Raw genomic sequence first — 27803 nt, forward strand, 5'->3', positions numbered from 1 at the left:
CATAAACAATTTCAAAACGAACACATTTTGTCGCAACAATAATTGCTACTTAGGTTGGAAAAAAAGTTCATACTATAAAACAAGCTTTGCGTGTGTAATACTAAGATTATGCAGCAAACGTGCTACCAAAATGATCACTAGACGCGATTTGGATTTGAAAAAAAAACAGGTAAAATAACAGAATGCTTGCAAGTTCACAATGGTTGACGTTCCCAATGAATTTTAAACCGATTGTTACTTCAATTTTAGAGCTTTTAGAACTTTTATAATTTTTCAATTTTATAACTTAATTTTGATAGACTTCCTGGGAATCCAAGCTAATCCTTTTTGAGAAATTTGGATGGAAGTGTAAATTATATTTCATAGGTAACATACAAAAAAAAATCCGATTGGAGAGCGTAATTTTAGAAAATTAGAAAGAGAAACTGATAAAATTCGAACCCCAACACAAGTTTTAAGATTTAGCACAGCGGCATTCAGTGAAAGATCACTTTTATCATTAACGTTTTCGAGTCGTAGCGTAATTCAATACTGCCCCTTGCTTTTTATAAATAAAATTAGTCTTCAAAACTGAGTACAAATGTTTTAGGTTTTTTTGTTGTTACGAAGCTAGCGGAGGAAGATTAAAATGAGGTCCCTATAATTATTTTCTCAGCAACTATTCCGTTTCTAAACGCACTCAGTTAGAAAAATTGAATTCAAATTTTAATTCATAAATACAACCAATCTTGAAATTAATCGGCATGGAATAAATGCATATACCTTAAACTCCAATGCATTCAGGATTGATCTTAAAAGTATAAAATACGAACTCTTCAAAGTCGAAAGCAAAATTCAAATCAAATCAAATCTCTGTCACTACAAAAACAAATCTAATAAACAACGAGGCTTCAGTAAGTAAAACATACGTATTGATTGAAACGTTTAAAAAAAATCAAGTGCGATTTCAAACAACGACAAGAGTAAGACTTTTTTGATGTTAGAAAATTTGAAGCCCAGAAATGGCGCTCAAGGCCGAGATCAAGTTTTGTCTGTTTGCATTTCCAACTTTGCTTTTTTTCCTTACCCCTCCCCCTCGCCCCTCAAATCCATATACACGTGAACATCAACTCAGTAGCGTAGTAAGTGGTTTTACAAGGTTAAGCATGCAGACGGAAAGCTAAATATGTTTACCATTGTCCGCATGACATAAATTAATCCACATGCCAATTTTATAACAATTGGACAAGATGAACAAAAATTAAGCCAGTAACAATTCGCAGGAGGGGGAAGGAAAAAACCCAAATTTCAATTTTTCACAGCGAGTGTTTATGATCACTTCACTTGAGTTTGACATATTTGAGTTTCTCTGGGGGTCCGTAGCGGTAGTCGAAGAACAGCTCCTCCCCCGCGGCTATGTCCCGTTTGGCGAATATGCCTATCCTGTGGTCTCCGTTCACCAACAACACTTTGGCATGGCAGTTCGGGTTAATCGAGTGGTTCGCAAATCTGATCTTGTTGCCCTATAAAACTTCCACATGAGCATAGACAACCAACTTATGAAAATTTTATTTCCGGTAAAAATTCACGAATTTGTACAAAAATCCAATCAGTTGGACGCTCTATTGGAACATGAGCATCCTTGTTAACAAATCCTGATTCTTTATTTAAGGATTTTTTCGAAAAACAGCCAAATATACGTTATTTGAAACAATTTAAATCTGAGCTCATCCCAGTTTTTGTGTCTAACGGATTGTTTCGCTCCAAAATTTAGTCAAAAGAGACGATTATGAATTACATTGGCAAAAAATTATATTGGTGACTTTTTATCAAACGTTATTTCACAAAAACTCTTAGCGAAACTCATCAAAAAGATCATAATAAAAAGAAATGTTAGATGCAAACGTGCTCCATTTGCGTGGCTGATTGTTTTACTAGCCTTTCGGGTGGCGTCCACGGAGTGTTCGTTGTTGAGGTCGAAAAGGTAGCTGCATTGCAGTTGGTCATACACTTTGCCCCTCCTCTCTGCCTCGTCATGGGAAATCACTTCCCCAATGTACTCTGCCATCAGGTCGTCCTTCTCGGCCGAATACTTGGTGAATGCACCCCACCCACTCACGTTCGATTTGCCTAGACGAACAATACCAGATTCAAGGATAAACTATAGTCTGTCGGAAAAAACTGTTACCTGATGGTATGTAATGAAGTGCTAACGAACTCAAAGAAACGCAAAGAAACTGATTGACGTAAAAGCTCTTTGAATTTCAAGAACTTTATGATTGACAGTTTTTTTCATAACTTTATGAACCCAATTAGAGAAAATAGGGTCAAGTCAATAGGCAACTCTTTATTTCTCTGGGAATTCTAGAAAGTCCATGAGCGTAATTTGTCTTCCTTTTTGCAAATGAAAAAGAACAAAAATCAATTGTCAAGCCACCACGAAAAAGTTATTATTGTGTGTCAGCCACTTAATAGACTTTTTCCTAAAAAAGAAAACCCCAAAATAATGAACACTGAACAACTATTTTTTTTCGATTTCTTCATTTTTAGCTTTTTTAAACGAGCAAACAAAATTGAGAAAACTGGATCGAAAAGCAAATAAATATTTATTTTTTCGCCAAGTAATGGGAAAAAAACCAATGAACGCAAGTAACCAGAAAAAAAATAACGAACTGATCAATTTTCCATGAAAAAAAAACTAGATGAACTTTTTATGCTGGACACTTTTTTGATGAAATTAACCCAATTCTAGAAAACTGGATCAATATGAAGAATTTTTATTTCGATGGGAAGCCTGAAAATAAAATCAACTTTCAAAAGTAGAAGTCCACATTTTCCGTGAACTTAACACTTTTGCTATTCGATAGTGAAGTTAACCTTCCTTTCAATAAAGGAAATGAACTGAGCTCAAACAAAAATCAAACGTCGAACCGCGAAAAATTGAATTTGAGAGTGAACAAATTTTAAGACTTTTCCTCGAAAAAAAAACAAAAACAATCATCGCGACCTATATAAGCGTCTTCACTACGTTCATCGACTCTTAAACATAACCTATACCTAGTTCCTATTTGTTATCGCGTCATAACACTCTGGGTAAACTGCGTTGCACCACTTAACTTTTTGGCGTGATTGGCACTTTTGACTTTGAAGAGAGTAACTTTTTTTCCCTTTTTTAAGATAGCCAGCAAAACGTTGGAAAAGCGTGAAGGAAATTTAAAAAATCGGAAAAAACTGATGAAACTTTTCTAAATAACTTTGATTTGAGACTTTGAGGACAAACAAGAAATACCTCAGAATTGACCTTTTTCAACGGCCATTTCTTCCAAAGTAGATCAACGAAACAGTTGTGAACTGAACAGCTCCTATATTCTACCACAAATTTGACACAGAGGCTACTTGTAGGATTTGATCTGCGACCTAAAGGATATGAGTACTAATCTGTGCACCAACCACTCAGCCACGGACGCTTAATTAATGACAATCACTAGCCACAAAAAAAAGCAGAGAACATTTCCAATGCTAGAGTAAAGATTCCATATACGTAAATGCTTTCTTTTATTTTCGAGATAGTATGGGAAAAAAAGAAGGCTCGTACTACAACTGACACTCGTAAGCTCGCTAGTGTTAGCAAGTGAATTCGAAATATAACACTACGCTCACTAGATAGCTTGCGTAAGCTTAAGTTTTTAAACATTTAAGTTTTTTTCTGCCTGTGAAACCCTTGCATAATGTCATACATTCCATATAAGCCATTTCGATATTATAGATTATATAAATCATCCTGATATTCAATTGGAGATCAATCATTTATTCATTGAATTATGTAAACATTGAAGTAAAGCATACCAATCAATGGAAACTTATACCGAGGTGAATATCAATTGAACAGAAAGCAACAAAACAAATTGTTCCAATCATTCTCTAACTTGCGCCGATTGACGAGATATAATCTAGAAGAATAGATCTGACTCAGGCATGCCTCTAAAAAAGATATGCCTTAGCAATTTGAACATATATAAGTAGCATTAACAATTGATAGCCAATGGCGCTAATATTAACAGCTCGCAATTAACACAAAGAAGGGCGATGCAGCGTCTAGCGCCATCCGGAGGCGCTTAATGACACGCCCCTTAGCGCATTTGTTATTTGGGAGCATTATTTGCCTTTGGGAAATGAACTTTAAAAAAATTAATAAGAAATCAAGTCGAACTGGCAAAAGATGAAACTGAGAGCAAACAAAAATTGATTTTTCCTTTGAAAAACGATAAACACCACAAACTAGAAATCACACGACCAACAGTCTGAAAAATGTTGATGAACTAAAAACCAACAGTACTAACTAAAACCCAATAAATTCAAAAAAATTTACAAAAAAAAGCATATTTTCTTAATTATTTCAATTAAAAATTCAGCACCTTTCTATTTCGGGAATTTTTCATGATAATAACTTTTTTGACAAAACTACCTTAAACTGTTAAATCTAGTGATTTATTTATTTTTACGCCTGAATGTTAAAAATTGAAAGCAGGTGAAGCTGCTCTTAGCGAACACAAGCAATAAAACGTGTAAAATTAGCTCCTCAAAAAGGTTTAAAAAATAACGAAAAAAAGTTAAAACGAGTCGAAAAAACACAATTTTTGTTCTGCCGGAATTGCACTGCTGGCCTGAAGAATAAAAGAGTCACGTCCTCGTATCTGCTCCATGGTCGCTTCACATTACGCAAACACTAGCCACCAATAAAGCAGATGCAACAGGTGATACTCAATTACCAATGCTATGCAGCATAATTATTGCCACCTTAACACCTGAACTTGAAATGAACTTTTAACAAAGAACCTGCGCTTTGCAAAAACTAGCGGTAAATGACAATAAAGCAGCTCTATAAAGTGAAATTTAAAAAAAGTACAAATAAGCCTCGAACTAGTGAAGAATTCGATCCTGCGACCTAAAGACTATGAGTCTCACGCACTAACCGCTCAGGCACGGACGCTTAACCACAAATTAAGCAGAGAATAGATGCTGTGAAATTTCCAAGGCTACAAACCATGATTATAGCAAAAGTAACATCAAATGAGCACTTTTATTTGCAAGTTAGCATTGCAAAAAAGGTTCATACTAATTTACACAGAGCAGGCTCGCAGTCAGAAATGAACAAAAGCCACTAAGTCGAAAAACAATTAGAACATTCCGAAAAAAAACAATAACCAAATTTTGTCAAGTTGTTAACCCGAAAAAAGTCTATTCTCCACTTTGATATCGCTTGCTTATCGCAAGAGGAATTTAAACATTCCTCGGGCATGCGATACCTAGACCACTCACACGGGTATTCTTATGAACAGCCAACTGGTTCCTAAAACTGGTGAAAAATGAATTGAGGGAAAATGAGGTGATTTTTGCCCCATAACCCATTTTCACTGACCGACTAGAATGTGTTTGCGGAGTTGTCGTTGGATGTTGACATTTCTGCAGGCAGGCACCAAATGAGTGTAATCATCTGCACCACAGTGACCACACAAGTCTGGGTCACACTCGCGCTTGGCCACGAAACACGCACAATTCTTCGTGTCACATTGCCCACCCCTATCAGCAAAATTGCAAGTTCATGACTGTCTTTTCACTCAGCAGATAAATAAAAAAAACACTCATTGAACCAACCAGAAACAAAAAAACTGAATGCCTTACGCAAAGAACACGCAAAGAACTTTTCATTTTCAAATCACTTTCAATTGAATTTACGTTCAAACTTTCTCAATATATATTAAAGCAAAACATAAAACACTCAGAAAACTACAGTGCTGATTTGAATTATCCGGAGAAGACAAACATCGGAAACTTAAAATGCGTTTTTCTCAAATTGGCTTAAGATAAGACAAAAAATAAAGAGAATAGCTTTCGCTTAGAATATTACCAGAATTTTTAAAGAACTATTTATTTTTCAAAATTCAGAACCATTTTGACTATTTTTTAAGAGTTTCGCTAAAACTACTGAGTTAATTGATAAGAAAATTATATCAAAAGGAGCCTCTTACACACCACGACAAAACTCTAGAAACTAAAATCTGCAAAAATCTGTATAAAAGAATATACTTTAGCTTGATAGTCAAAAACGGTCATTTTTACTAACAAAACTCAAAATTTTTGCTTTAAATTAAATTTTAAACGTTTTGCGCAAAGTTTTGGAGACAAATTTAATATTATAGAACTTTATCGGTCTGTAAATGAGGCTCCTTTTGATACAACTTTCTTATCAATTTTATCAATTAACTCGGTAGTTAAGCGAAATTTTTGCATTAATTAAAAAAGCCAAATGACCTATTTCTTGAGGTAAAAAAAATTGGTGAAACTCTAACAACTTGCCTTTTTTAATTTTTTGTCTAATGTTAACCCACTTTGAAAAAAACGCAATAAGATATTATTTGGCTCACATCATATTGAATGCATCACTTTATGTCCACGTTTTGTAGTTTAAAAAAACAGCTTATTTGCTGGATTGTTTGAAGACCGCCTCTATATTGGACATGACTAACCTGCACTTGCATCCTCTGAACCTGTTGGGACATTTAGGCGAGCAGAGACAGAACTTCTCACAGAAGGTGCTGTTCCTCACACAGTGGCAGTCGGGGGTGCAGTACAGCTCCCGGGGAGAAGAAGAGGAGGGGTGATCCTGGTGCAGACAGGGGGTGTAGTTAGCCAGTCTTCCGTTGTTCCTGTGCACCTGCTCCGCTATTTTCCTCTCTGCATTCTGCGGCAGCGACCAGTCCTAAATATACAAATAGTCATCTAACCAAATTCGGGCGAAATTTGAAGATCGTGAAACAAAAATTTTGTTTCGCTTGAAAACAACAGTGAATTCAGTTTAAAAATTTCTCAACGTTAACAACATTTATCAACCACTAAGAAGATTTTCAAAAATTAGGCACTTAAACATGTCCATCAAAAAAGAAAAATTTGAGGAGACTGCTGCTTTTCCCAAACTCGGAAATGTCAGAAACTTCGTTACACTTATACCCAACAACCTGATTGGATAACATATGACTGCGACTCAATTCAACTGCAGGAAACAAAAAAAAAACAATTTTTGTCATACAGATGGTTGGAAAATTTACCAAGAAGAGTTAATGAATACCATTCGCACACATGAAGCTGAAAAAAATGTGCGTTACAATAACGTGAAATTTACAATTATTTTGTCGATCCTAGGCTGCTTCCCAAACTTTCTTTTCAAATTCGTAGCATCTGTGAATTTCAGCGAATCACTGTCGTAGTCTTTCATATCATCAGCTTCTTCTACCAAAATTTCCTCTCCATTTTCATTTTCTACTTCCTCGTCTTCAGCTAAATGAACTTTATCTTCGGATGCCTCGATTGGTTCAGTCGTCTCTTCAATAAATTCGATCTCTTTTAACTTGGTGTAAACCTGCAGACACGTTTTGAACGGGAAACAGCCTGCTATCTTGCAAACTTGCTGGCCTAACGAAGGCAGAAGCAGTTTCAAAAGGGTAAGCTCGTGGTTTAACCATCCCAATTGTTCGTTATCTGAACTTTTTTCGGTTCCGTTCACAATGTTGTTAATGGTATCATTGGTTTGTACTCCTTGTTTATCCTGCCAAGCTTGCATTTGATTCAAATCTAAATTTGGGCTTCCCGCATTGTCCACCTTCATCGGCGAAGATTTCCCCGATGTTTCGTCAATAGACCTGTTAGTCATCTCGCTATCTTGTGCTTTGCTCTGTTCAAGGGAGAGTCTATTGAACAACATGGTTCCAAATTTATCACAGTTGTGTTTCGGCTTAAAGGGTTTTGCTTTCATTGGCGACTGAACTGTGGAAGATGACTCACAAGACGAGCCAGTGGAGGAGTAGAACGGAGAATTAAATCCTTCGCTGTTCGATGGATCTGTTTCCATCTGATCCGATTCCGTCTCTGCCTGGTTCGCTGCTGTAAAAGATGTCAGTGAGACTTTGGTTTATATATTTTGGTTTACAATTTGATACGATAGTCTACTTAACCCTGATGATGAACCGCATCGAAAAGAGTCATTTGGTGTATTTGCTAACAAGAACGTACCCAATAAATGGAAAGATTTGAGTTCTAGAAAATGAACCAAAACCACAAAACGTGCACCTTCTCCGCAAAACATATACTCCATACTTTATACACAGAAAAAAAATACTCCTAATATCGAAGCTCCAGACTGTAAAAGCTCCTTGAAATTCCACGCTTTCGTTTGAAGTTTTTATCAGCAACTAAAATTCTGTTTTTATAGCTTCGCAGAAAAAATTCCGTTATAAATTTTAATTCTTTTTTTTTCGTGAATTGACTTGAATCATATAAAATGAAACACTGACACCTCTACCTGTCATCCAAGGGTAAGTTTGAAGAAAACAATCTTTCCCACATGGAGAATTAGCCTCGTCTGACCCTCCAGGCCCTGATGATGTTTTCTTCCGCGACACTATCGATGGACCGCAAGGAGGCAGAATGGAGTGATTGGGACAGTCGTAGATGAAACATCTTCGGCAGAACAGGTTGCGATACGTGCCCAGAACCAATTGGCCCTTCGACGGATGGGACAAGGGATCATTGATATTCTCGCTCGCAGCGCTAGCCTTTTTAATCGGACCTACACAAATATTCTGATGTTTGATATTTCAATGATATACATTTGAAGACATAGACAACTAATGATTGAACAGTAGCGGATTTAAGGGGATATGGGGAAGCAAATATGGTGGGGGTGTGGGCCCCTGACCACTCAAGCGACATACTCTTTTACGACATCCGTTTCTCGCAAACTGACTCGAAGCCAAAATATAGTAGTTATGAGGGGTTTGCTTATGGCCTGTTTGTTTTTTTTAAACCGCCTGCAGCACAGAAAAATCGGTTAGTTTGATTGACCTAAAAAAAGATGGACAAAATTTCCACTTTTTAAACAACACGCCCTCACCCTTCTCCCCTCATCCCTCGAGAAAATCCTAGATCTGCTCCTGTGATTGACACTTTTTTAATAAACCGTTTCAATGTGAATTTTGATCGGCTGGGAAAAAACAATAATTTGTTTAGTAAATGGAATAGGGAAGATCCCGATTACAAGACACTCGCTTTCACAAGTGTGCTGATGAGAATGATGTATCCGCAAAGCCAAAACTCGAGGAAAACTAAACAACCAAATTTTGTCTGAAAAAGGGAGAAATTTCAGCAGTATACCTACCCTTGACACCAATTTTTTTTAAAATATTATTTCTACTCAAAAATGAGCTTAACCAGCTGATAATTTTGTTTAAAAAAGTTTTAAGCCCCCTAAAACTGCAATGAACAACACTTGCGACCAAATAAAAATTGCTCACTGCACAAGAAAAATCCGCGATGTGGCAACTAAGACGTCAAAACTTGAGCAAACAAACGAAAGTCCGACAATTCAATTTTTACCGGAAACCAATTTCATTCATAATGAAAAAAAAACAAGGTCCGGCAAGGACTCGAAACGCAAACCTTCGGGTGCGAAGGCAACCACGTTACCTCTAGGCCAATCGGGAACGAACCTGGCAGTTTGCTCAGGTTCAATAAAAAAAGCCAGTAAGAAAATAGAATGATGTGTTAAAGAAAAGTTGTTAAGGGCAAAAAGTCTAGTTCCCGATTACAAGACACTTGCTCTCGCAAGTGTAATAATCATTGCGAATAGATGGATATACATCTTGATTAGTAGGATACTAGTAAGGGCTGCACTAACGGCTATTACTTCTAGTGCAGTACTTATCTCTTCGATAGTTGGAACAAAGGAGAGCCTAACCCCCCTCCCAAGAACAGTAAGTGAATAGAACTAAAGAAAGATCTTTTTCCTTTTTCCGTTAATGTATACCTATAATCATCTAGTAAAAGTTCACAAAAAGTTCTTACTGACCCGAACTCTTGTTGTGGTATCGTTCTTTCAGCTCTAGAATATCGACCCATTTGAACAATTTGGCCAGCAGGGCGAATGCCTTGTCCGGGGGAAGATCAGTGGGCAACACGGGCAGAATGCCCACCTGCTCCTTCTCTTCTTTCTCATCAAGTGACTCATCGCTCGGCTGCGCCTGCTGAATGAATTGCACAGAGCAAGTTTACTTTCTAAGATTGAATTAGTTCGCGTATCTTCGTATCTTTGAAAACCGACTCTCAGGAAAAGAGTGCGAAGCAAACAAATAACTTCAAAAAAGCATTAAGAACAATGTACAAAATAACAAACTATTTGAGAAAGACCATTTTAAAAATTGAAACCACAAGGTAAGTTGCTTCGTTACAGAATAATAAGTCATATAAATAGTATGCGCTAAGCTTGCCTTATACTATTCGAAGCTTTCGTGACAATTGTTCCTTAGATTTTAATGTCAAGTCATTTAATCCAATAAGGTAAAAAGAACTAACTTTGAATGGGAGCAAAGACCAAAAAAGCACATCGCGGCTCAGTATTGGTTCGCACCTTTTGCAATACAAAAATAAAATATTCTGCATTTGAAAAATGAAAACAAATGAGCTATTTTGCCGAATCTGTCAAAATATTTCGAAAGTTAGTATAACAATTAGTATAACAAAAGTACTACGAGATAAAAACCTATTAGATAGCTAAGCGTAATAGCGAAAAAGTGGATACATATAGAGCAGCAAAATAAACAAAAAATCTTGAAGAGATATTTGAAAGTTTTATACGAAAGGCAACAAAATTAGGTACGGTGAATAAAAAAAAGATGGAATTGAAATGCAGCAGTGGAAATAAATTTATAAAAAAAACTATTTCGAAAATAAACTTAAAATGAAACAAGGGCAACCGGTTGCTGTACAAGTTGCAAAAAAGTCCACACCATATTCTTTAAAAAAATTACATAACAAAAAATTTTTCCAAATTAGAAATTTTAGGTGCGCGGTGTGATGAAATGAACTAAATGAACGCCTAAACTAAGGCATATTCAATAGTCATAGTAAAAAAAGCATATTGGTCAACTTTTTCAAATTTTGCAGAAAATTTGAATTTTCAAGACTTTCAGTCCCAATAGCACTAAAAAACAATAGCACTAAAAACTTTATTGAAGTAAAACTAAGTTTTCAGGTCTTGAATTAAAGTTTCGTGTTGTATACTTTCATAACAAGCCTGCTCGCCCGCTTCTTTGCGCGTCATTAGACTAAAATTTGATGCAGATTTTCCCAAAACTGATGGTATTTTTCTAAATTTTTAGAAATGTCGTTCCAATCACGACTGAAAGTACTTTATTATGATATAAAACTCTACCCATTCCGATGATCATTTGTGGTACCTAATTTTCAGTGAAAAAAAAACGAAAAAAAAACTATAACACACCCGAAGACAAAAACTCCTCCCCATTTCGGAAAAGTAACTGTTTTCAAAGAGTACAAGGCTGCTCAATGAATTAATTATACGGAGAGATTGAACAGACTTTACCAATTTTAAGCTGCTGAAAAAATGGCGGCAGCTGTTCCACTGAAGTTCCCAATGCTAAGAAAACCCAGCAAATTTTTTTCGGGTTTGAGAGCAACTGTCAAACCATAAAGCGCGTTTAGATTGGCCAGAACTCAATTTTAAAAAAGCCAACTGAAAGTTGGAACAGAGTAATGCACGCAAGGTACAAAAAAAAACGTGGTGAAGTGGTTGGGGAGCGGTGGTGAAGTGGTTGGGGAGCGGTGGTGAAGTGGTTGGGGAGCGGTTGTGAAGCGTTGGTGAAGTGGTTGGGGAGCGGTGGTGAAGTGGTTACGTCTCCGCTTCTCAATCGAAAGGTCGGATGTTCGAGGCCCACCATGATCCGTGCTCGTTGCTTGAGGGTGAAGCAACATTACCCAGCCCAGAAAAATAACCAAAAAAAATAATAATTGCATGTAGTTCTTAAACAGGGGCACAACAGCGATTCGCCGTGATGAGCTGTACAGCTCTTGTGTTGGTCCTTTCCCCCGTGGATAAATGATCTTAATTAAACTTGTTTTTTGAATAAATTTCAACTTAGGAATTTTAAAGAAAAATTTAAATGTCCCTGAAGCTCTTTAAATTTCAAGAAAAATTTATGACTGGTAATTTTTTAAGAAACTAACCCATTTAGAGACAACTGGATCAATAGGTAAAATTAAAATTCCAATAGAAAATTCAAAAAAAAAATCTACTTTCGAAAAGAGAAGTCGGTCACGTTTCTCGTGACCTCTATACTATTGTTGTTGTTCGATAATGGAGCTTGCCTTCCTTATAATCATGGAAATAAACAGAACTTCAGAAGTCAACTCACAAAAAATCAAAAGTGAGCGTGAACAAATGTTAAGGCTTTTTCCTTAGAAAAAGAAAAAACTTAACAAGACCTATATAAGAGTCTTCATACGCTCATAACTCCTAATCACTTCGGTTAATTTTCTGAGCAGTCAATTGATCAAAAAAGAAGTCGAAAAATTTTCAAATATTTCCATTTTTCTTTCAAGGTGTCTTTCCACTAAAATTGCAAGAAAAGCTGGGCAAAAAATTTGTATAAAGGCAGCGGTAACAAGAAGAGTAAAATAGCGAAAAAAACTTGAGCTAGTCGAGTGAAAGAAAAATAAAACAAAAAAAGTATCAACTTCAAAAAAAACTTCAAGTTGTTAATTCAGAAACAGTAAGCTTTTCGCAGCTATAAAAATGAAAATGTTGAAAATAAACTTATTTTCTTTGTTTCTTTGATAAACTTACAAACCTAACCGAAAAAAACAAATTCGCCTTTTAAATTAGCTTCATGTATGAAATTAGGATAAAAATTTCAAATGTGTTCGAACTAGGTAAATACTATTGGTAAGGTAAAACGTACAGAAATAGTAGCAGTCGCCACACGCAACAACGAGCAGTGCAACAATGAATACCATGAAGGACCTGCAAAACGTAAGCAAAGCTGCTTACTTCTAAAAAACTCATGAGCCTTAAAGGCAGAAAAAGATAAGGGCCAAGATTTATTACAGCAAAAATAGGAAAGAGAAAAAATATACGCGAACTCTTCGGATGCTCACAAATTATCGAACAAACATAATTTAAGCTTAATCTGAAAATTCTTTGACTCTAGTTCTAACATCCCTACGCTGCGCAGATTTTTGAAATCCGACCTATCTGAAGATTTTTATCCTCTGAGGCTTTTTTGCTTCTGATTAACATCTACATGCATTTTCCACATCCGGCTAAATGCATTTTTGGGGGTCTAGGAGTAGTTTTGCTCTCAAACAATGAATACCGATCACGATGGGTCCGAACTTGCTATTATAAGAAGCTGAAACCTTAGCCACTTCACAAGCCCTCAGAATGACGCATATAAGGCGTCTATGCCAAAAACATTTGAAGAGGATTAAATCTTCAAAGCAAAAAAGAACCACAAAATATAGAAAATTTTATCTATTTGACTTGCAAATCACAGGAATAAGTCAAAACTCCTTGGATTAAACGTTGGAGACATTCGGAACACATCCAAATTACCTCTGCTTCAGCATTTTCAACATTCGTTTGCTCATTCGTTGTTTCTCCTTGAGACTCCTTTTCGGTAGCATCAGTTTGCTTGGAAGATCCACCGCTATTAGTCGAAACAGAACTGCTCTTCTCACTTGTCTCTTGTTCAACATCAGCTTCAATTATTTTCTTTTCTTTCTCTTCGTCTGTTTTGTTCTCTTCATTTAGTTGTTTCAGTTTCTCCTGCTGTTGTTTCATGTTTTCTTCTCTCTCAAGTAGAGCATGCAGGTCTCGCATGGCTTCCACAGCCGTACAGAACACCACATCTGGCACGTACTGGATCTCAGACAGATGGGAGATTCTGATAAACATGAAGAAATCGAAATCCGAAAACTGACAGTAAATATGCCCCAAAAATATCATATTTACAATTACAATGAAAGGATGGGTTGCTCTAGAACTATCGCGAGGGATGAAACCTGTCAAAAAAACTAGAAATCTAGCGAACTTTTGAGACCAATAATTTCTCACGCTTTATCTACACCTTAAAATGACCTTATAACTACAAAAAACCATAGCAAAAAAAACTCCGTGAAACCGTGACAATGCAATTGATTTGGAAAGACTCACTTTCCGGCAAATATCTGTTCGAGTTCGCTGAGGAACTGGCCCTGGCCATTGTTGGACGTGGAGTCTGGATCGCCCAAGTAGGGCACATTGGATAGCACAGTGTCGTCCTCTGCTCGGAACTGGATGTGACATGTGAGCCACGAGTACATGGCAGGCAGCACAATACGCTCCGACATCTCCCTTCCAATCACCTCACACCCTTAAACACAGCTGCTGTGATGTCATCATATCTAGTAGCGGACTTAGTTGGGCCGGGGTGGCGCTCGACCCTCTGACTACACAAAGGGCCACCCTTTCGTATTATTTTAGGAACTCAATTTTTGGCTGGCTGACCGTAAAATTTTTCTAAAGGCGCCAAAAAATATATATTATTTTGAGGGGGAGAGCGCCAAAAAAATTTGACTGCTGCGCAAACAACTTGACCAAAACAGATTCTTTACAGTGCTTTGGGTGGGAATGCTCAGAAAATCAATTTTTTGGTAGACCTATAAAAAAGTTCAAAAAATTTAAGAAAATCTTATATCCGCCCATGATCATATCTCAATTGTTTTACACCCATCCCATTTCACTCCTCGCATACTTCTCTCTCATTTTTGGGATTTGTCTGAGCAATATTAGGGCCGAAACGTGTGAGGGTGTAATGTGAAACTTAAATGAAAAGAAGCTGAATGAGGGGCTGAATGAGGGGTCAGATTCCATACTAGTATATTTGAATCAATTGAGTTTAAATAACCAACATTTAAACCGGTTTTACTCATCGAGATAATTTTTCGAAACCAAATCACGGCTGAACGCTTTTATTACGATACCAAACTCTACCCTCTCCGAGATTTCTCTGAGGTATCTGGAATCCAGTCAGAGGCGGATCTGGGATTTTCCCGAGAGGGTAAGGGGGGGGGGCATTTTCAACAAATTTTCTTGAAAATTTTGATTACTTTTTTTTAAGTTTTCGAAAAAATTGATTTTCCGAGCGCTCCCGGTACACTAAAAAGACCCTTATAGACAAAAATTCTGCATCACAGGCAAAAATTTCAAAAAACAGGCCAAAAGGACCTTTTTGAGTACTTTTTGGAAGGTTTTGACCTAAAAATGGCTTTTCTGGGCGCGCTCCCCCTCAAAATTACTATATCTTGGCCCGTGATAATTAGAATATAAACTGTTTGAGTCCGTTGGCCGAGAAAGGATGTCGTAAAATAGTAACAAATGTGGGACCCTTTGGGTGGTGAAGGGGTCGAATCCCTGAGGAGCGAATCCCTAAACCGAGTCAAGGAAGTTTTTGCCACTCCATAAATCATTAAAGCTGACCACAATTTAGTCAAGGAGTTTCACCAACTTTCTCGGACGATGCGTACATTTTGACATTAGAAAATTTGGCTGTAAATATCTGGCAGGTGTTTAACTATTTCCTGTCTTTACTAGCATAAAGCGAAGACTTGCGCTCATCGATATGCGACACATAAAAATTAAAATCATTCATTCTCGGCCATTGTAAAATATTGATGGCTTCAAATCACTACTGACAGTGGCGGCGTGAACTTTAAATCTACTTTCTTGAGAAAAAATAACAGAATGTAAGAACACATGGAAATTGTACCAAATTAGTACAGCTCTCCACGCATATGCACAACTACAAACCAGTTGAAGGGCAGAATAATTTCCTCTCCTTCGCTGGTGGCTGTTGAGATCTCTTGTTCGCTTTCTTCTTTATCTCAACTGGTTCATGTATGTTCTCATTGGTTTTATTCACTGGTTCCTTCTTCTTTTTACCTCGACCTTTCACTTTCTGTTCATGTTGTGGCGCAATCATATTCTCGAAACTCTGGAACGATTTGATTTTACAGTCCAAATGAATACAACTGTTTCTCATTCCAAAAGAGTTCCAATCATCAGTTACCATCTGAGCAGTTTCTGCCCAAATTTTTCTCGCTACTAACTTTTCATCGTCCAAGTGTTTCATCATCAGCTCTTTTACTTTGGTTTTGCCAGCTTCCAAGAACTTTTTGTCAATTTCGGAAGTGAAAGGGAAACTAAACAGACAGAGTTACTCTCTGTTCCGAGTAATTCGAAGAATATATTTATTAAATGACTGAGAAGTTTACGTCATATCCTTTAACTTGAGACTGAATTTATTCTATTAATTAACATAATTTAACTATTATAACTCACAAACCTCTAAAAGAACGTTTAACTCCTCAGAGCTCAAACCCTATAGATATAAGAATATGAAACTAAATCTATATTTAATTTTATTAAATGTCACTGACTTTTGTTCAAACTCTTCCTTCAGATTTGCATGTGGCGATATCTTCATACTGTCAGGAGTCCCCACCGATATCTGGCTGATATTTCCCCCAAGAATCTTATTCACTTTTCCAATGGGTCCCTTGCTCTCACTCGAATCGGTGTCCAAATCTGTAAAGGAGACGTCTTCGTTCGAGCAATCAACAGCCAATGTGCCTCCGTATTGCATCTTCAGCAGGGTCAAATCTTTGCAACCTCTAGCGTTGTTTCTTTTCGGTTGTTCTACCACTTCGCCTGCAGATGTATCAGAATCACTCGGCTCCTGCTTCACAAAAGCTTTCGATTTCTTTATCATCTGGGAAAAATCGGGATCACTAGTTAAATTTTTTGGCACTCTTTTCCTGCCATTTTGATCTGATGTTTCAAAGGTCTGTTTGCTCATGCCTCCATCATTGTCCATTTTTATCTGCAAGTTCACTCCAGTCAAAAATCAAAACTTAGGGAAAACATAAGTTTTTTAGAGTTTTTTTTGGATTTATTAGTACCATCCCGTGGATTGGTACCATCTGTTGGATTGGTCGAAACAGCAAGCGTATCGAGTAAACCTCTTACAGAAAATGGAAACACCATTGCATTAAATATTAGGCCTCTAATTCCAAATTTCGTTTAAATTAAACTAGCCAGCCTGTTAATCGGTTCGGTCATACTTTAAGCAATCTTCTCATAAGCTGAAACATTGAAATAATTGAAGCTGATTTGGCTACTTTGAAGCGGTTCAAAAAAATTAAATTGAAGCACTTCGCTTTAAACTTTTCGATCTTTTCTAGCTAACTATTCAAGGGATGAAACTTGACATGTTGATTTTGACAGCTTGAAGCAGTTCGCAAGGGTTGAAGTGTTCAACCAGTAAAAAATTGAAAGAATCCAAATTGAATTCAAAACTTGAGCCAGTTTACAGTGGCAAAAAAACTTTTATTCCATGCAGCTTAACAAGCGATCGAACTAAAAAGTATATTTAAAGATGTTGTGGTAGATTGATGATTAAAAAAAAACTTTTTCTTCAAGCAAGCAAGCTTTCGAAGAAATGCTTTTTGAAATAATTTTTTTTGAAATATAACGTTTTGATAGCTTGAATTGCTTTAAATAAAATACTTTCTAGCAATCATTGCAGGTGATGAAACAATGAGATATGTTTTCAAAGCTTGAATTAGTTCGCAACAACTTCAAGTTTTCGGAAGCGATCTATTGAGCAAAGTAAGTGAATTATTTCAAGTTGCTTAGTAGCTTGAAATATCTGCTAAATTTTTTCTTAAGCTAGCAATCAAGCGACAAACTGAGCAAAAATTGAAACTATTTGATAGCTTGAATTGATTCGCAAAGTTTTTCTGCCACTATCTATTGAAGCCATAAAACATTGAAAAAATCAAGTTGCTATCACCGCTTGAATTTCATGGCGAAAATATACCGTTTTTAAGCAAGATATGTAAGCAATTAACTTTAAAATACAGTCACCAAGCAAAAGTATCCATACAGCAGTTTTCTAGCATATAAGCTTTGATTGCGTTTTACGCGAGTGGGGTTGCGAATTGGGAAAAAAAACTGTTCATCAAAAAAACTACTGAAAATTCTCCTAGAACACCAATGGTTATTTTGAACCAAAAACTTAAATTAGAGAAACGGAATTATATAGTATTTTATCAAAAATTACGCTGGTTTATATGCATAGACAGAAAACTACGTCTTTAAAAAAATAGGAAGCATATTCTGTTTAAAACCTACATAAAATTGGTAATCCCGAATAGCCAAAATTAGTATTCAAGCCCTTGGAAACTGTCTGTTAGCAAATAAATTGGCTCTTCGGGGCTTTTTTGTTGTTGATTTTGAACGAAAATTTATTAGTAAGATTTAAAACTCCGTTTTCTAGGAAAGCTGACCAAGTGATGATTTTATCTAAAAAAAATTATACGCTGTTTGGATAGCTTGAACTGGTTTGATAAAATACTTAAAATCTTTTGAAGCGATTACAACCATAAAATCTTCAACTTGACTTCGAGAGCTTAAATAATTTGCTCAAACTTTTTTGAAGCAAACATTTTTTGCGATAAAACCTTGAAACATTTCAACAGGAAATTTTCTGCAGAGAGCTTAAAAAGAGCGATAGAACTTTGAACTAATTCAAAATGACTTTTCTACAAAAAATTTTCTTAAGCAAGCTATCCAGCGACGCAAAAATTCGAAGCAAGCTTTTGAGCCGAAAAACTTTGAAACTTTTAAAGTATTTTTGATAGATTAAATTGCCTCCCAAAAATTGAAAAATTTTCACGCGGCAGTGTTTCCAAAAAGCTCACTTAAGAATATTAGGAGAATCTCAATTTAAGTTTTCAACGTCTTCGACCAAAGACAAAAATGGCTGTAGCTTTTAGTTGTTTCGTTTCAGAAATAAATCTGCCACACGAAACTTGGCACACAAGACAAAAAACTGAGACATCTGAAGATGAATTGAGTTGAGGTTGTCTAAAAAGTTGACTTTTCACAAAAACAACTAGAATATTTTAGAGTTCAGATTATTTGAAAAATCAGAAGATTCTCGACTGAACAATTCTTAACTACTGAGCTTCATGATCGGACTTAGCCATTCTTAGACCTTTTCAACCAAGCATTCTTAAGCGTTGCGCTCAATACATTAAGTTCATAGCGCATTTAAAATAGAGCAAAGCAGTTGATAAAGCTTTAACTTTTTTAGACCCGAAAAAAAACAGCTATTTGCTTATCTTGTAACAGAAAAACTTTCAAAATCTTTTTCATTGAACTATTCACGTGACCAAAAAAGGCTAGAAAACATCTGTTATTCACAGATCGAGAGCGCGAGAGGATTGAATTTACCCCGCAGGGAGTTTTGTTAAAACTAAATCGAACTATAGACAATATACATATAGTTTCAACGCCGAGGAAAATTCAGACGAAAGAAAACTAGGTGACCAAAAAAAAATGAAAATTAACTAATACTCGTTAAAAAAAGATAATTAACTATTCTGGTAACGCTTAAGATTACGGCGCGGCAGAAAGTTCAGCTGCAATTGTTGTACAACGTACAAGAAATGTTTTCTGCTTTTTTGCAACTTCCTGGAGTCTAACTGTTGCGCACGCTTCGTCTCTTATCACAAAAATTTTTCGACTTGATTCTGGATAATTTTAGAGTAATAGGTTTTGGTTTTATTTCAGAAGCATAAACCTAGCTTTCAGAGAATTTGGCAAATAAATTCATCCAAAAGATTGGATAAATTTACGCATATGGAGTGTATATGCACTCTATCCACATTTCGGGCGTTGCCGAACTTTAACCGTTGAGCGATAAACCTTACTTTGGCATCGGTAGAAAAATAACCCAAACATAAACATCGCCAATTCGATAGTCAAGTCAACCTTTAGAACTTTTTATTCCCGTGAGTCTTTTCATTGCAATTAATGTTCGGTTTTAGCTTTAGATTTTTCTTAGCCTAATATATATCCACAGTTCTCGATGGGTTAATCAACTGATAAATTCCAGTCACACACATACTTGCGATATATACCATCAAGCAAATTGCATTACGAGCTAGCGGATAGATAAGACAAAAGTAAAAAAAAATTGAAAAAATTATCGAACAAAACTACAAACATATGTCTAGTATGAAACTCAATTTAGAAACGCAATGCCCAACGTTAACTGAGCACAGAGAGAAGTTTCAAACGAAAAAAAAAATTTATTAAGGATCACGAACTTTTAGAGGAAGAATAATTTACACAGAGGAGCAGCAAAGCTTCTCATCACTTGCGATGCAGTTCATAAGTAGCAAATGGGTGCGGAGGCCAGTAGGTCGGAAAAAAGCAACATAAAAACGTCTGTCTCGGATGACGCTCATTTTGACAAAACGGTTTGAACATCAAAAAAACAAGCTTTTATTCAAAAAAACGTTTCTGATTGTGCACGTTTATTCTCTTGTTGAAGACAACCGATAAGTAAAAGCTATAAATACAATATTTGGGTTGACGTCAGTTAAGCCGAAAAAAAAGTATCCTGGGAAATTTGATGCGATAAAAAGTTTTAAGGCTCCAAAAAAAATGATTTAAAAATTTTCTATTTTCGAACAAAAAACTATACATTTAAGTTCCCTTGAAATTCGAGAATGAATAATGATTTGCACGTTTTATTTTTAAATTGTTCCATTTAGAGAAAACTGGATCAATGAGTAGTTTTTTCTCCGCTGGGAATTTAGAAAATGTAAGTCCATTTTCAAACTAAAAGTCATTCATGTTTTTCGTGACATTTAAACTTTTACTGCTCTATATTGCCTTCACTTTAACAAAGTAAATGAACCGAACTCAGCAGTTAAAATCATAAATGCCCATAAGCCATTAAAACAAAAATAATTTAAAGACGATAGTATACAAAAATCTTGAAACTCAATTACCTGTCTCTTTATAAATATTAAATACAGCACTCTAAAAAATGGAAAACTAACTGACCCCCTAAAATCCAAGTTTCGGAAAGAAAGCTGTTAAATATTAAGACAAAGGATAGTCCGACAAATAGGCGGGTACTTGGACCCCACAGCATAGGCTCCCAAGGCACCCACTTCAGGACCCAATACGAAGCACATGAAAGCTACTGATGTGTCATATGGAAGGTGAAATTTTGAAGTAAGGAGCTTACGGTTTTAAGAAATCCAATGTTTCAAGACTAGAATAACGACAAGCCGCTACCAGGGGTTTACCTCACATCCATTTTATCATATGCCTCTTTCTACTGCAGTTATGAAACAGAAGTATTTTCATAGTTGTTGTTTTTTCTTTCATACATTATCACGACCTGTTGGATTTTTATAGCTAATGACAGGCCTCCGAAGCAATCTAGAATTTTGCCAAATAGCTTGCAATTAACGTCATTTAAAGTTCAAAAATGACAAATACTTCCTACGGATCAATTCGCATCTACGAAAACCTCGGCAAAAACTAAACTATGCAACAAAACTGGTTGCTTTCAATGAAAGCAGCCAATGTTCGAGAAAAGCAATTTTTCACTTATCTCATATAAAAATGTATTTTTTTTACATGTGCCTTACTAGAAGATTAAATTGACGAACACTTGTCGCGAAACACGATTACCAGTGTAAATTACCATTAACCCAAAACGACATATTCGAAACTTGAGCCGGGAAACAATGGCGATAAAAACTTAATGAAAAACAATGTTTTGGAATTTCTTTATCTATTTTCGCTTTTCAAACGACACAGAATGAGGCAATAAAACCTAAATCACAAGAAAACCCGATTAAGCTGAAAAAATCCTCAATGCAAAACAATTGGAAAAAAATACAAAATCTTGGAACTCAGTCACCTACATCAATAAAAATGCTAGCTATGGTAGCATATGAGGTTAAAGCAGCTAAGATTTCAACAATATATTCAACTGTCAGTCGGAAAAGAGCCAATAAACGCAAGGCACCAAAATTGACTTGTTTTTTGAAAAGAAAACTTTCAATTTCAATTTGGGAAAACTGGGTCAAAAGATAATTTTTTAAAGTTTGCTGAGAATATGAAAATGAAAGTCCATTTTCAAAACTAGAAATTAATCACAATTTTCGTGAAAATTACATTTTAGCTTGAGCGTGGGCAAATTTTGAGACTTTGAGTCAAATTTTGACTCTGAAACAGTGCGTGCTTAAAAAATAAGCAGGAATAAGCCGGACAAAACACGGACAAAAAGGGAAGTTCTAAAAAACGGTCATAAGATTTTCCAAAATCCATAACTTTTTTCAGCAAAAAGTAGGTTATAGGCGCTCGAGCAGAAAAGATTCCAAACCGAGTTTCTCGATTGAACCCAACCTGAGAATTGGCACGGTAGTTTTCGCGTCAAGTCAAAAAGTTTCCAAGGAATTGTCAAAGTTTCAAACTTTAACTTGTTTGAACGCCACAACTTTTTTCAAAAACAAACTGCACATAGCCAATTACAAAGTTAGGCTTTCAACAGCCTTGTATTTCGATAAAACCTATGATATCAGATTTGACAGGATAGTAAGCGAGAAAAGTCCAAAAAAAACTTCAACAAGTAACAAAAAAGATATTCATAGCTTTTTGTGTGAAAAATAGCGTAGCCACTTATGCAGAAGGGATTAACACAACCTGTAATTTCAATTGAGTATATATAACACTGTTTCTTTTTTTAGTGTGCTGTTTTCGTCTCTAGTAACTCATCAGGCTCAACATAAAACTGAAAAGTACGAGAATTATACAACAGAAAGGAATAAAATCAGCGTATAAGGAATAAACAACTTAATTTGACAATTACACAGAGACCAAGCGAAGCTTCCTACCATCTGCAATAGACCACAAACATAGCATGTTAAAGCAACTAACAGAAAACGAGACAAAATCGGCAACAAAAAAAATTGAACTTTTGAAGATTGCCGAAAAAAAATCTTCGTCTTAATTTTGTCTCGTATAAATTTCCTTCGAAGAAAAAAATTTAAGTAAGATAATTCAATGCTTAGTGAGCTTCGAAATATAACTTACACTGTCGACAACAAAGAGGGTAAGAATCGGTAAAAAAAAGCCGGAAACACCTGACCAGCCACAAAGCCGAAAAAAGTGTTAATTAAAAAACTCAAAAATAGTTTTTAAGTCACCCCTTTAAAAAATTTACATAATAACTTTTGTATCTCACACGAGAAATAAGAACCATAGGCCGCTTTCGATAATAAAAAATACAAGCCGAAACCTTTTAGGCCGATAGAACGTTAAAAAAAAGAAAAACAGCAAAAAAAAACGATACACTGCAATTGAAATTTGTAACCAACGAGAAAAAAAAACATTTTTGAAGTGGCATTTAAAACTCAGCAAGACTCAAAATATGTTAGTTGACGAAAACAAAGCTTTGTAGAAGTCCACGAACTTGCCTTATCCTGTAAACAATACGCGGAAAAAAAATCAGTTTGCTTTTTGCAAAAGAATTATCACAAGGCCAAAAACAATAAATTTCAAAACATTCAAAAAATAGAGAAAAAATTATGATTCACTTTCAATTAAGGCTTGCTAAAATTACTAAAATTAAACCAAATGTCGAACATGTTCATCAGCCCAAACAACAGGCTAGAAAGCACTAAAAATCTGTTCACGAAATTGACGAGATCGATAAAAAAACCACATGAACTCATGGTGTAAAATACATTCACTAAAATGAAATTGTTTAACAGCATGCTATTCAAAAATTAAGGAAAAAATTGAACAAAGCATACATTACTGAAAAGGACGAAAACAAAAATAAAATCATGTTTTAGTAGCAGTAGTAGTACGAGTATAGAAATTTGAGTAACTTGAGGCTTTCCACTCTCATGTCAGACCATTTCATTGTTGTCATATCTTGTTCATTATATTGCAGTTTGCACATCGGCAGAGTATTCTTCATGTGCACTTGCTCGTCTCGGTGAAGCAGTTTCGAAAAACCGAGTAAATATAAGTGTTTCTTTCGTTGGTGTGCTGTAGTCGTCTCTAGTAACCCTGATTAAGTATTTGTAGAGTTTTTGTTCGTCTGAAAAATGCTCTGTTTTTTTGAAGCAGGCTTGCTCTGCTCGGATACCATGTTTGAGAACAAGTAGCTATGGGGACGACATATCCCGCGAACGTATTTAACAGTGCATGTTGTGTAACAGTGACCACTTCGTGCTAAGTGCCTCTTAATTTAATACAAGTCACTTGGGTCTTTGTTACTCGGAAACTACAGTTTTCAGTCCATGTCCAATGGCTCGATATTATGAGTCCCAGATCTTTTTGGGTCTTTACTCCTGCCAAAGAATGATCTTGTAAGGTACCTTCCAAGTTTCCTTTAAAGTTAGGATTATATGATTTGTTAAGGTTAGGGGCCATTTCGTTTTCTTCGAGCCATTTCACGATACAATTCGTATCAATGTTAAGACCATCCTGATTAAATACTATTTCTTTGAAAACATCCGCGTAAATAGTTATCTATTTGAGGTAAATGGTCTGGCAGATCATTTATGAAAATTAAGAAGAATAGTAGCCCAAGAAAGGAGCTTGTCCGTTCTTTACAACCCTCGAACTCGAATCAATGTTTTGTAATTTGACAAATTGCTGTCTTATGTATGGCATAATTTTTTTTTTCGGGGGACTATGGCTATGGCCACGGCCAATTAAATTCATAGAGACTTCCGGTCAACCGGGTAACAATGTCTGAGTTAAATCAAAATCATATAAAACGACCGGGAATTAACAGAAAAAATATCAGGCAATTATGCCGACATAATTCTAGCAGCGCCCAGAAAAATTCACATAGCAAAATGTTGCATGTAGCATCTACATAATTAGCTTCTTTTTGGGGACTTTATATTTTTATCAATTTTTCAAAAAGAATTTCAAATTTTTCAGGTCATAATGTCTGAGTTAAATCAAAATCATACAAAACGACCGGGAATCAATAGAAAAAACGTGAGGCAATTATGCCGACATCCCATGAGCAGAAAATTTTCGAAACACTTCTGGCAGCGCCCAGAAAAATTCACATAGCAGGTACGCATCAAAGGCACATGCGTAAGTTCAACATTTCTAATTTTTGCCTTTTGTCATTCTGTAACAGTTATTTAGGGAATTACTATAAATTGTCACGAAACAGGCGCTTTCAAAACTTTTTTGGGCTTGCGCTAACATTCGTGGTTCGTTTCTGTAGTTAAGAAAATACAAGTTATCACGGTGCATTTCAAACCGCGGTGACAAAAAAGTTGTCAAGCTCAGAATTGAAATAAACCGTTCACTTGTTTTCTTTAGTATTTTAGCGCTTGGTTCTGAAATAAATCTTTTTCTATAATTGTTGAATAGACAACGCATATTCAACCATTTATGAGATTTTTTATGCATTTGGATTAAAACTGATAATCACCGCTCATTCTTGTGGAAAACAGAAAGTTGAACGATCTTCAATTCCAAAACTGAATTACATCTTAAGGTGTGACAAAAGAGTTACGCAGTTCGGGAAGAACCATTCGGTCTTTAATCAGAAGAAGAATCCGACAATTTTTCCACCCACTCCCCTTTTCCTCGCTTCGTTGTGATCCATGATACCGGCTGAGGTCGTCAGAATTACGTGGCCAAACTGTCGAGAAGGCAGCAAGTGTACACTCCATTGCTCAATATCGGGAACCTGAAATTAATGGAGAACTTGAAACTCCGAACTAACGTTAATCCTTCGTTTTTACTCGAAAGAATCGAGATGACATTGGAGCGAGCAGTTCAAAACACAGCCAACAGACAACTGAAAAAAAAACTGTTAAAAATCTGACGTTCTGAAACTCATTTCCAGCAAACAAATCATCACCGTATAGCTTTGTTCCGAAACTTTCAAGCGTGTCCTATTTTAATTTTAACTTTTACCTCAAAATTAAAAATGAAAACCCTTTCCATCCATTAGGACGTAACACCCTTCCAAAAACACTTCAGTACTAGTTAACTTGTTTGGTCCCTCAAAAATGCTGTGGTCCCTAATAAAAACCGCGAGGTACAGTATGTGGCTAATTCTAACAGTAAGCATTTATATTTCTATATTGCTGTCCAAACAGGCCTAGTTACTCTAGCGGGTACGAATCCGGTTGCCAACCCCAAGGTGTAGGTTCATCCGTGCTGCCTCTTCTTTTTAGAAAATAGGCGGGACCAATCATCTAAACTAGGACCAAACAAATAAACTAGTACCCTTTAATAAATTTAAGAATGCCGGAGAAAGCTATTTAGTTGTGCTGTAACCAATTCATTGTTCAATTCGCGAGCTTATGAGTGAAAAAACTGCTCACGGCATGTACGCGATTCTAAATTATTGTTCCGCCACCAGTTTTTCCGAGAAATTTTAGGAACCTTAGGGAAATAATGAAGAAGTTCAAGTGTGTTCCCATATACAAGTCCTTTTACTCGTGATTGACATTCGAAAGGTCATTTCGAAAAATCTTTCAGCTATTTTGTTTAATTAATTATTCACTGGAATATTTAGCAATTGTTTGATAACATCTAATAGCATCCCTAAAATTCCATGTGATTGACAAAGGATTTAAGCATGTGAAAACTCAAAACAATTATAACTCCGTATAAAGCCTTGCAATGGGTTAGCTGTAAACAAAAAACCTAATGGGTACAGACCTGAACATCAAATCGCGGTGAAATACATCCGCATTTATTCAGCTTTCCATTCAGCTGAACAATAATTTTTCCAGCTCTGTGGTCATCAATGTGCTCGAAAGTTCCAATATAGCCATACTTCTGCATAAGTTTGAGGAACCGGATGATTACTTTACTACATGGCCTTATCAGAACTTGACGCTTTCCTCTCTTTCCAGCATTGTTGATAGCATTACAGGCATCGGCCAACACATTCATACGCACCATTTTGATTTACGTGAGGATCTGAAAAATTAAATCATATTTCTCAAGTTCTTACGGTACTTCAATGGAAGGGCATTTTATAGTTCACCTAGTTCTTTGTGGCTGGCAGAGATCAAAAACTAAAGATAGGCTGATTTTAAATAAAACCTTAAAAATTACTAAGCTGCTAATAATGAGCGATAGCTCAATAACGCCGATGATCCCGATAACTTCGAACATATTCGGGTCATTCCATTATAGCCCCCCATACCAGCAAATAAATAAGATAGAAAAAAACGAGCACAGTTAAATATTGTTAGCATGTTTAGTTGTTCGTTTACAGCTGGTGCTCAGTTCAGTGCTTATAAAACATGGATTCCTGAATGCACTTTCGATAAAACAAACACACCGTTTGTTTTCATGACTTGAATGCCCAAAAAAATCTGCAGCAAGTTTTTGTAACATTCGCCAGCAAGTACATACCGACGGAAAATAAAGCTAGGTTATGAAAAGACTGGCTAGCGTGTTAACTCAGCTTCACGTGCTTTTAACCGTCGCTACCAAAGCCAGTTCAATTTGTGGTCCATTAAATTCGCGTCGACAAGGTCATTACTATTTAGTTACCGCGCAAATTAACGTAGTTACATGCAAAAATAGCGAGCTCATGGCTGGGTCTCAGTATCCCCAGACCACGAGGTCACTCCTAAAAACAGGGCTACTACTTAATTATCATATTACTATTGTTTTAGTTCGGTAGATAAAAACCAGCATATTCATCGGAGATGGATCAACCCTTCCATTTAACTCCTAGCTTCTCATTATCTGAAAACGAACCTGATGTTATGCAACAGTCGTCTGCTTATGTCACGTATGATGTTAGGAATAAGAGGCCGTTTAACCATTGGCTCAAGAGTCAGGGAAACTATCTCCTGTGCTTTTATACCTCATTCAGTCCGAGCCAAATCCGTTCGCGTGAGACATGACACTACAAAATCTTGTAACAGCTTAAAGGCTACCACCAAAATAATCCCTACCACCCTAGCAATAAAAATGTCTCCATGTCTAGGTCTCTAAACACTTAAAACACAAAAACGCCATTCAAGACAGGTATACCATTAGTTTTTAA

The 27803-nt window shown here is 36.1% G+C and overlaps 3 protein-coding genes across 4 annotated transcripts in view; 1 reads left to right on the plus strand and 2 right to left on the minus strand.

The window, feature by feature from the left end:
• Window positions 1–27803, plus strand: part of LOC134842735 (WD repeat-containing protein 7-like) — a 625416-nt gene that overhangs the window by 223765 nt on the left and 373848 nt on the right. The window lies entirely within an intron of this gene.
• Window positions 744–16744, minus strand: LOC134842210 (histone-lysine N-methyltransferase E(z)-like). 2 transcript variants are annotated; one of them, XM_063858440.1, is made up of 11 exons: window positions 16306–16744; window positions 15677–16068; window positions 14042–14240; window positions 13442–13772; window positions 9881–10052; window positions 8336–8602; window positions 7160–7917; window positions 6507–6739; window positions 5399–5559; window positions 1919–2109; window positions 744–1502 (listed from the first exon to the last, which is right to left on the minus strand). In XM_063858440.1, exons 1-11 carry the CDS (start codon window positions 16740–16742, stop codon window positions 1320–1322), a joined length of 3324 nt encoding a protein of 1107 aa, XP_063714510.1. In that variant the 5' UTR covers window positions 16743–16744; the 3' UTR covers window positions 744–1319. The 2 variants fall into 2 exon arrangements, with proteins under 2 accessions (XP_063714510.1, XP_063714509.1); XM_063858439.1 differs by having other exon boundaries at window positions 9881–10055.
• The window catches only part of LOC134842737 (small ribosomal subunit protein uS8-like), a 121367-nt gene continuing 118801 nt past the window's right edge, over window positions 25238–27803 (minus strand). The window contains exons 2-3 of the mRNA XM_063859213.1: window positions 26456–26721; window positions 25238–25472 (exon numbers count right to left, since the gene is read on the minus strand). Of these exons, the coding sequence (XP_063715283.1) occupies window positions 25326–25472; window positions 26456–26701 (393 nt within the window). The 5' untranslated portion in view covers window positions 26702–26721 and the 3' untranslated portion in view covers window positions 25238–25325. The remainder of the gene's footprint in view (window positions 25473–26455; window positions 26722–27803) is intronic.

This window comes from Symsagittifera roscoffensis, chromosome 3 (genome assembly GCF_963678635.1).
Source record: "Symsagittifera roscoffensis chromosome 3, txSymRosc1.1, whole genome shotgun sequence".
Classification (NCBI taxonomy): domain Eukaryota; kingdom Metazoa; phylum Xenacoelomorpha; order Acoela; family Convolutidae; genus Symsagittifera; species Symsagittifera roscoffensis.

Bases quoted from the DNA above. Each gene is read 5' to 3' on its own strand.
- LOC134842210 (XM_063858439.1), bottom strand. From the start codon at position 16,742: ATGGACAATGATGGAGGCATGAGCAAACAGACCTTTGAAACATCAGAT. The intron at 10,056-13,441 runs GTAATTTGGATG...CAATTCATTCAG, and splicing joins TTGAAAATGCTGAAGCAGAG to CAGGCGCAGCCGAGCGATGA. The intron at 8,603-9,880 runs GTCAGTAAGAAC...ATATTTGTGTAG, and splicing joins ATACCACAACAAGAGTTCGG to GTCCGATTAAAAAGGCTAGC.